At 40.0% G+C, this 10,007-nt stretch overlaps 1 protein-coding gene across 1 annotated transcript in view; it reads left to right on the top strand.

Annotated features, from left to right (window-relative positions):
• The window catches only part of WIF1 (Wnt inhibitory factor 1), a 48,795-nt gene that overhangs the window by 685 nt on the left and 38,103 nt on the right, over nucleotides 1–10,007 (top strand). The window contains exons 2-3 of the mRNA XM_085323840.1: nucleotides 5–131; nucleotides 212–351. Of these exons, the coding sequence (XP_085179966.1) occupies nucleotides 5–131; nucleotides 212–351 (267 nt within the window). The remainder of the gene's footprint in view (nucleotides 1–4; nucleotides 132–211; nucleotides 352–10,007) is intronic.

Below are 10,007 nucleotides of genomic sequence, written 5' to 3'. Positions count from 1 at the left end.
GGCCCCGGCGAGCCGGCTGTGCGCGGCGCTGCTCTGCGGCGCCCTGAGCCTCTGCAGCCTGCGCGCCGCGCCGCGCCAGCCGGACACGCTCTACGTGTGGATCGGCGCGCAGCAAGCGCGGCTGCTCATCGGTAAGCGGCTGCCTGCGCGCTCCCCGCGCGGCCGCCCCCGCGCCGCTCCCCGCGCCCAGCCTCGCCTTTGCCTTTCGCAGGCTTCGAGGAGGATATCCTCATCGTGTCCGAGGGGAAAATGGCCCCGTTCACCCACGACTTCAGGAAAGCGCAGCAGAGGATGCCCGCCATCCCCGTCAGCATCCACGCCATGAACTTCACCTGGCAGGCGACGGGACGGGTAGGTGGCCGCGCCGCGGCTCCTGCGCGCCCCGCGCAACCCCGCAACCTCCCTCCGCGCGCCGCCCCGCGCCTCGGCCGCCCGCGGGCTGCCTTGGAGCTCGACCCCACCGTGTACGCCCTCAAATGTTCGGTGGAAATTGGTTGCACTGTTCAGCTAATTTCAGCTTCACAAATTCAGTTGTGTTTTTGGTTGCTTAAAGACACCCTTTGCATCCYTAGGGCTTCTTTGGCTTTGAGTTGTTGTCAAAGGGTCTCATAATTTTTGCTATCTTCACAGCGCCTTTGAGTCTGAGAAATGCTTTTCCACTTCTTTTAAAGGCAGTGGGGAGACAGAAAACTTATTCACAGAGGCTAAGTGACTTGCTCAAAGTAATTGAAGTTCCAATCTCATTTTACAGAGAAAACAGTATCATACGTTAAGGGCTGGCATGTAAATAACCAGAAATAATCAGTGTATTTCAGGATTGTATTTCTTGCCCTATGCCTCTATCATCTTCTGTTGCTGTCCATGACAAAAATACCTCTTTTTGGAAAGAGAGCTTGAGAAGTTAGGCGGAACCCAGCCCTCTTCTCTTGTCCTTGTTTGTTTTATCCCGCTCTCCTTCTTTTGCAGCCTACAGGATAGTTCATTAGGAAAAGATTGTAATACTGATTTCAGTGGGAAGAGTCACAGGCTCAAAGACAACATAAGCAATTGCTACCCCTGATGSAGCTTGTGGGAGGGAGCTCCTGCTGAACGGTGGCAGAGAGGTTAACCAGTGATTCCTCCTTTGCTTTCCTAAGTTGCTGAACTCCTGTTACAGAAAACTTTCTTAATAAGTGAAATATGGAAATAGTTGGAGTAACATTGTCACASTATTCTGTTCCTAAAACAGTGTTAACTTACAGATATTTATGAGTCAAACAAGTGTTAAAACTAAGACACTCTTCATTTGGAGATTTTATAGTCCCATGTAGTTACCCCTTACAACTGCATCTGTGTACATAATCTTTATTAACTTTGGCACTCTGGTCTTACAGCTGTGGATATTTGAATGCTTATGCTGGTGTGCAGATGAAGAGAAGGATTTCAACCAGCAGCCTAAGCTAAGGAAAGATTCTCAACTCTGTGGTGGGGAAAAAACTATACTTAACATCTGTGAGAAAATGTCWACTTTTTGGAAACACAAACAGTACTGTTGTTCCTTGCCTTCCTTGGAGGTGTTTGAGTACAGCTGCTGTTATCCMCAGTTCTTGTGGTCCTCTGTGGAAACCAGGGCACTTACGGTCTCTGGCTGGGAACCCAACCATTTACCTGATGAGAAAGGATAGAAGCAGGCATGAGTATTTTTGTAGTCCATAGGGCAACAACCGTTATTGGCATAGTGTTTTTGATATATCTTAATTGGGGTGGGGCAGTGTTGTAAATAGAGTAGGGTAAAAGTTATTTATGGCAATAGAACTCATTTTCTCCAGAATTCCAGTATTTTGTGAGAGGAGGGAAAAAGACGAGGTGTTAAAATGTTTTTCCAGTGTTCTGTTTTGTTTTTAAATATACAGGTCCTTAGAAGTTTCCATTGAGACATCCAGGGAAGTACTAAATATTACTAAGTATTTGCTACCTTTATTCTGGCAGAATACTTTTGTCTGGGAATTTCCTAAGTCAAGAAAGGCAAAGCAAGGGGAAATAAAAAAGATAAGGCAAAGGGAAAAGAAGCAAATAGGGCAAAGAAAGGCAAGGCAAAGCAAAGCAAGGGAGAAGGGAAAAAGGAAAGACAAGGAGGGGAAAGGGAAAGGGAAAAGGAAGGGGGAAGGGAAGGGAAAGAAATAGTAATATTCTTTGATAGATAGAAGAAAGCCACACAAGACATTGAAGCAGTGGATTACTTTCTGCCAAACTGTTAATTAGCATACTGTTGTCTCCTTTTTGGTAAAACTGAAACCATTTCTTCTGTGAGCATCTTGTGTTTTGTGCTTTATAGACCTCTTACCAACCAAACCCACCAAAGAGATCCRAAGATCTCAAGGGCTCCAAACTTTCAGGCACTGGCAATAGTGTGTGCCATAGCCTCTGGCAGTGGATAGACCCTTGTTGGGTCTGCTGATATAAGGCTTCTCCTGGGTAGATACAGGAGATCTTTCCTATGTCACTGCACGGTTCCTAACCATGCTATTGCAGGATATCCAGCAATGTAAGGTTTAGTTTCTCCTGCCAAGCACCTTGCATCCCTGTTAAACCTGTGCAAAGCAGGTATAAATATCCTGTGGGTAGTTCACAGCTACCTGATCCTAGGGTAAATAATAATGCAAGGCGATAGATGGTCCAGCCTGGAGGCTGGCCATGCTTCTTCGTGCTGCACTGCTGCCTGTGTCTACATATTAGTTCAAATACGTCTATTGAAAGGAACTTTTTAAGGATTATATTATACCTGTATTCTATGTAAATTGAAGTTGAAGTGGTAAAATTCCACTACATTTAGAAGTTATGTTTCCAGTACTGTGGTCTATGTGTCCTGGAACCATTACAAGTGCAAAATTGTCTGTAGGTAAAGGAAAATTTAAAGTAATTTTCAATAGAAAATATGAACCAAAGAAAACCTTTAGTTGCTAATCCATTAGTCCTAATAAATTAATTAGGAAATATTAGGGTAAACCCAAAATTTAATACTCTGGAGGTGCTGAATACCTACTTTTCCCGGTGAAGTCAAGATGAGACACAGGTACTGAGAAGGCTATAGGATAGTGCAGAGCAGGACTGATATATTTTTGTTTAGAAAAAAAAACATCATCTGGGTAAGTTGGCAGATATAAAGCTTCTTCCTGTTTTGCAAAGTTAAAAAAAAAATCCAGTGGCAATGTATAGTATGCAGCATACATCTGTGTAACCACTAGAAGTCGCTTGTGTTGCTTCAGGCTCTCATTCTGTGTGGGGTTTTTTTTGCAAAAAAAAAAAAAAAAAGAGAGAGAGAATAATGAATTTGGGGAGTCTTGTCCTCTGAACGTAAGGAGTGGGGAAGACTGCTTTCAGAGATTTCTCTGTGGGAGAGGAATAGATCCTATTATGCTAACTAGTGCTACAACATGTTTCACTCCCTCCACCAGTGAAGGGTTCCAAAGATTACAGTGATAATATCATTTCTACAATACTGAAGAACGTATGGCAAGTATTCAAGCTCTAAATTCAGAAACATCAGTATGCATACTTAACTTTCAGTGGGACTTCTGCTGGCAATAAATTTAAGTATAAATTTAAGCGAACATGTGAGTATTAGTGGGAGGAACGATATATATATATATATATATATATATAAAAGATTAATCAGTCCAAAGGAAGCAAGTGCTCATAATTCTATGATAAAGCAGCAGCTGAGTTGATTTAATAGATGGGACATGAAAGAAAGGAACCAAAGAGCAAGTTGTAATTTTTGGTCTGTAGCAATCTCTGGCCTRATCCACAAAACAGTCCATCTAGTCCACAACCTGTCCAGGTGGCCTTCTTTCCTTCAGATGTAGGAGAAGTGTTTGGGGTCAGGTAAATTTTTGTAGAAGCTTGCTTCCAACTTCCAGCTTTGATGAGTGCCCCATGGCTTCTCTCCTTTTGCATGGCTGAATGTGTGCCCATTGCATGACATCTGAATACTCGGTTGTGTGCTGGTGTGTGAATGGCAATTGATCCACGTGACAGGAAGGTGCATGTGTTTATCTTACAGCATGTGGATATTTCATGCATATTATACGGCAAAAATATGTGCAGGCATGTGCTGCAGGATGCACATCTTTTGGTGGTATGACAGGAGTAGTCCTCCCCTACGACAGGAGATGTGCCTGTGTGCACAGTTTGATCGGGTGCTGGGGAAATGCCAGCAGACTAATGGTGCTTCAGGTCACAAGACCAGAGCAAGTGTCAGGAGATAAGGGGGGCACTCCAGYGTGTAGTCCTCGGGGCCTTTTTTAGATGCAGTTGGGCCTGTGCTACTGGAAAGGCTGGGTCGCTTYAGATCAAAGAGTTACTGCTAACCACAAGTAAAGCAGAAAGATGCTCATCTCTTTAGGGAGAGTTGGGGAATACATGTCAYCAGTACGTTTACTAGCATCATTTCTGTATTGTAAAGTAGAGGTTAGGAAAGGGTATAAAATTAAGGCTCTTGGAGGTAGTTCTGATCTCAGCAATGTTACCATCAATCGAAATAGCTCAACTGCTCTCTYTGGAATTACCCTTCTTGCTTAGACATAGCCTGACAGTGACAGAAAAATGGAATTTCCAGCTCTGCCAGGAGTTTAATTTTCCCTGTCCTGAGGAAAACTAGTAAGACCACTCATTGTCGTACAATGGGGAGCTCCTTTCAAACACTACTCCTTCCTTTATAAACTAAAAGAAAACCAAGGATGGTGAATTGCAAAACAACTGTGTCTTCAAAGGAACTACTGAAGTTTTCTTCAAAGAAGCTGCTGAACTTTTTGTAACTCTTATTCATACCCAATGACACAGTGGGACTTTTCAACTTAAAAAAATGTCTAATGTGCACAGTTCACTATGGTTGTTTTGGAAGCTGGGTCAATGCAATTGCACAMACTTGCACTTTCGAGATTTACAGTAGTACCTTCACTGTGGTTTCATGTCACCAAACAGAGGAAATACTTTGTTTTTTGACCTCTGTACCGAAATTTCAATGTGAAATGTGAAGATGTTTACATACTGTGAGCATAATTTTTAGATGGGATTCTCATATTGAAAGCACAGCTCCAAACTTTTAATATTCAGATTCTGTTCGGCTGTGGTATTTTGCATCTCAGTGTTGTGGACATGCCACCAGGGATCGAAGTAATGCTGTAGAGATCCTACTTCACTTAGTAAAGCAGGCATGTGCCAGCCATCTGTTGGATCTGCTGATAGAAAACAGCAGTAAAGTTTCTCAAAGTTTTGCCAAGAAGAAAAGGGGAGGGAGGTTTATTGGTCATCAGAGATGAGTTACAAGGCACCTTGTAGTGTAAGCTACATCTGGTTTCCATAGTAATTTACATGGTATATGTGTAAACTACACAATTACTCTTTTTACACAGCAGTGTAAAGCTGTGTTAAATAAATCCTTCTTCAAGATTTTTGTTGTTCATCCGTTCTATAAATATACTAATACATTTTTAACAAAAAAGCTTAAGTAATAAAATATTTCCACTACTTTTACAGTAGTAGTTGCATTGTACAACGTAACTGTTGAAAAGTACTGGAACTCACAGGACACCCCAAACTTCTAGACTATGTTTTGTAAGAACATATGGATTTCTCTCCATATTGCCAATAGTTTTTCTGAAATATAAAATCCAAGATGTTTTGCTTTCCTCTTCTCTTTGGAAATGAAAATTTTTCTGTCAATATCACCTCTTTTTTACAGACAGTTTCTAAGTACGTTCTGGGGCTCTAAAGTTAATAACATTACAAGTAATGCCATAGAATTAAAAAAAAAAAAAAAAAAAAAAAAAAAAAAAAAAAAAAAAAAAAAAAAAAAAAAAAAAAAAAAAAAAAAAAAAAAAAAAAAAAAAAAAGAACTAATTGTAATAAGAACTGACTGGAAGAATTTCTTAATGTATTTAAGAACTTATTTTGGTGTCACACTTTCCAAAGAGCTTTTGGGGTAGCTAAACTTTGGATCAAGTATGAATGACACTTCTAGTAAAGTGTCCAATGTACATAAAATACTCCCAGTGTCTGTAGTTCAGGCACACATGTCTGGAATACGATGTGATCCGGGATTTTCAAAACACTGATACATATTAGGTACTTGGATCATGTTGAATTTAATTTTAACTATTTTCTTTACTTTAGCTCAGAGCAATGAGTTCCTGAGATCCTCTGAGTTTTCCATTTTCAAGTATATTAAAGTATGTTTTGAAATATGATGAAATATATTTTCCCTTCTAAGAAAGTAATAGAAACTAGTTACGTAAATATTCAAAATCAGTGCTTTAAATCTGAAAGATCGTAGTCTCATTTACCTCTTGTGGCACCTCATGGTGATGGTACTTCTTACATACTGAGCATCTTAGTTATTTTGAGGTGTCTTTACAGACTCCTACAATGTGTTATCTCCCATGACGTTGTTAAGACTTTTGACTCCTACAGAGTTTGATGTCATTAGGATATGGGACACACAGCCTTTTAAATGACCAGACTTGTGTTTTCTGATCTTCTCAAACAATCCAAACTTACTCTACTTATTTGTTTTGTTTATTTTAACAAAATCATTTAGTTTTTGTACAGCCTGGACTTTCCACCTAAAGAGATACCACAAAAATAACATTAAGATCAGCTTTCTAAGATTTTCTGATTGATACTGTACTCTTATGGGCTAAATTCCCACAGGATTCCATTCCTCACAGTCCCATCAGTCTTGTGGAGTGAACATAATGTGGAGTGAACATTATCCACAACTTGATCAAGAAGGGGACAAATTAATAAAAATAAAAAGGTTGTCTTGTGGAGGTGGGTGGCTTCAAGTAGTCAGTATTCTGGTGATGGCATCAGAAGTCGCTGATACCTCCAGAGTCATCCTGCACAGATACAGCTGGAAGAGTTAAGAAATGCAGAAGACAGCTGAGGAAAATGGAGGTACCACTGTGATGTGGTTTGGCATTTGGGAGGAGGTGGGTACAGAGACCAATAGCTTCTACAGGGTTTTAGGTGTTGTGCAAAACTGCTTTTCTTTTTGCTTTTAACTTAATAATTTGATTTGGTGTATTAATTAGACACCTCCTTATATTCCCTGGGGCATGCAAATCTTTGTCTTTTATTATACAGGCCTCTCCATTCCTCTGATCATTCTTCTTATCCTTCTCTGAGCCTTTTCTATTTATAGCTTTACAACATCTGTCTTCTTTTAAGGAAGGTTGACCAAACTCAAACTTAGTATTCAAGCACTAGGCCCACCAGATTTGTAAGGACATGACAATGTTTTCTATTTTGCTTTCTACAGCTTTCCTGAGAGTTCTCATGTTCCATTTCCCCATTTAACCACTCCTCAGCACTAAACTGATCTTCTCAGGGAACCAACCATAATCATCAGAGCATTATTTCCTGGGTAATAATTATAGTTAATTTAAAATACCTCATTATTTTTCACAGTTTTTCCATGTGTGTTGCTTCACATTTATCAACATCAACTTTTATGCATGATTGACTAACCAGGCACTTGGTATCATGTCAGCCTTCCCTTCACAGATAGCTTTAGTTGTGACCTCTCTAATATTAGTAAACTTTGCCAACTCATTATTCACTCTCTTTTCTACAATTATTATGAATATTTTGAAGAGTGCAGTTCTTCATGGATCCCCTTAGTAAACTCTCATCATTGTGAATGCCGATGACTTACAGACCGTTTATAGAACTGGCCAGTTGTCACCAGGTATGAATCCACAAGAAGGCTTCCCTCTTACCCAAGACAGCTTAGCGTCTTTTGGAAGCTTTGATCTGTGAGCTTATGAAAAGCTCYATGGAAATTTAACTGTGCTGTACTGACCAGATCACTCTTACCTACATAGTTTTTGACACTTCTGAAAGCCTGAGATAAGGCTGGTCCCTGCCAAAGTTTTATTGAGCCTTCCCTAGATATCATGTTTAGTTGAATGTTTATTGATTATACTCTTTTGCTTAGAACAGATTTCAGACCTTGTAGTCATCAACTGTCCAAGCCCCTACTGGAGCCTTGTTCAAAAATTGGTGTCATTCTTGCTACCTTCCTGTAATATCAAGATTAGTTAAATTTAGGTAAGTTTTAGATAAGTTAGATAACTTTAGATAAGTTTTGTCCTAGCAGCTGGGATCTCTGCAATTTAATAATTGAATACTTCAAAATTCTTGGGTGGCAGCAGCTGTTCCTAGCAATTTGTTATAATTTCCYCCCCCAACCTGCCAAAACTCTGCTGCTGCTACTTCAGTCTGCAACAATTCCTTGGGCTTCATAAAGCAAATTTCTAGTGTGAGAATCTGCTTAGCTTCTCCTTCATGAACACAAATGCAAAATATTCATTTATCTGTTTTGAGGCTTGCCTTGTCTTCTTCATCAGGGTCTTATTTGCACCATCCTCAGCTGTCATCCTCACTGACTTGGCAACTTTTTCCTTCTGAAGCATTTCAAAACATTTTATTCATMGTTCTAAAGTCTTCAAGAAATTTCATCTCAAAACCTTTTCTGGTTTGTGGCTTTCCGTTTAGCTTGCCTGGGCTTATCCTTTTTTATTTTACTTTTTGCACACAAATTTCACCTTTTAAAGGATCTTGTTTTATTTCTATTAGTCTTTTTTATTCTGTTGTTCAACCAGGCTGAATTTTTATTGATTGCCTTTTTCTTTTTTTTTATTTAAGCTTCAGGGAACGTCTTATATCAGACAATAGCCCAGACATAGTGGRTAACTCAGTCATACAAACTGCACAACAGAGAACTGAAAATTGCATTACAATCCTCAATCTTTTCACAACAAAACACACGAGGTTCTGTGCAATTAATTTTATGAATAAAATTGGGTAGATGTCTTAGGATGCAAGTGTACATTTCAGTAGATAGTTTGTACTGAGCTGTACATAACAGAAGAGAGTTTTGTTGGTATTTTATATTTTGCAGAAAGCTTTTTAGAAAATTGTAAGGTAAATTGAAGATACATAAAATCACAGTTTTGGTAAGTTGTTGCATACATGGTTAAATTTGCTTTTTTTTTCTCCCTTTTACTTGGTTTGTGAATAYAGATATTTTGAAATCTTAGTTGTCATTAACTGTGATTATAATAAAATGTATGCAATAATGTAGTGCTGACTGACTGGCTCTTCTCGTATAAAATACCATTCAGGTCCATGCACTAAAAGCATCTGGACTATCTGTGACAATTAGAGCTGAGCCTGTAATTTTAAGTAACAGCAGTCCAACTCAATGAATACGTGTGCATTGAGATCGGATGCATTTTCCATTGGGTAGCACTTGGCAGCTGATGTGTGTGACCTGACACTCCTATGGGCCTCTGACAGCGTCACCAGCTCTCTGAGGAGGGCTATTGGCCTGTAGAAGAACCTGCAAAAGACTCATCTCTTCCTTTACACTTCATAGAAGGAAGAACTAAAGTAGAGAAAAACAGACAAGTCTTCAAACTTCCATGGGGCATGTGACCATGCCTTGTATAGGAGGCATGGAATTCAGACCACAGTGATACACCGAAGGAAAAGAATTACAAAATCACTGAGGTTGGAAGGGACCTGTGGAGATCACCTGTCACAGACCCCTGCTTTCATAGCGAGGTCAACTAGAGCAGGTTGCTCACAGCTGTGTCCAGTCAGGTTTTAAGTATCTCTAAAGATGGAGACTTCAGAACCTCTCTGGGCAACCTGTTCTGGTACAGTCACCCTTACAATAAAACTTTTCTTTTTAGTGCTTAAATGGAATTTCTTGTATTTCATTTGTGCCCATGGCCTCTTGTCATTTCACTGGATACCACTGAGAAGAGTCTGACTCCATCTTCTTCACACCCGTCTGTCAGGTATTTATAAGCATCCGCTATGAGCCTTCTCTTTTCCAGGCTGAACAATCCCAGTTCATGCCTCATGTATGTTAGATGCTCCAAGCCCATAATCRTTTTTGTGGCCTTTTACTGGACTCRCTACAGTATGTCCATATCTTCTACTGGGAACATGGTGCT

The sequence above is a fragment of the Rhea americana genome, unplaced genomic scaffold, assembly GCF_003343005.1.
Source record: "Rhea americana isolate MKP2758 unplaced genomic scaffold, rheAme1 scaffold_88, whole genome shotgun sequence".
In the NCBI taxonomy this organism is placed as follows: domain Eukaryota; kingdom Metazoa; phylum Chordata; class Aves; order Rheiformes; family Rheidae; genus Rhea; species Rhea americana.
This window is presented reverse-complemented; position numbering and strand designations above follow the sequence as displayed.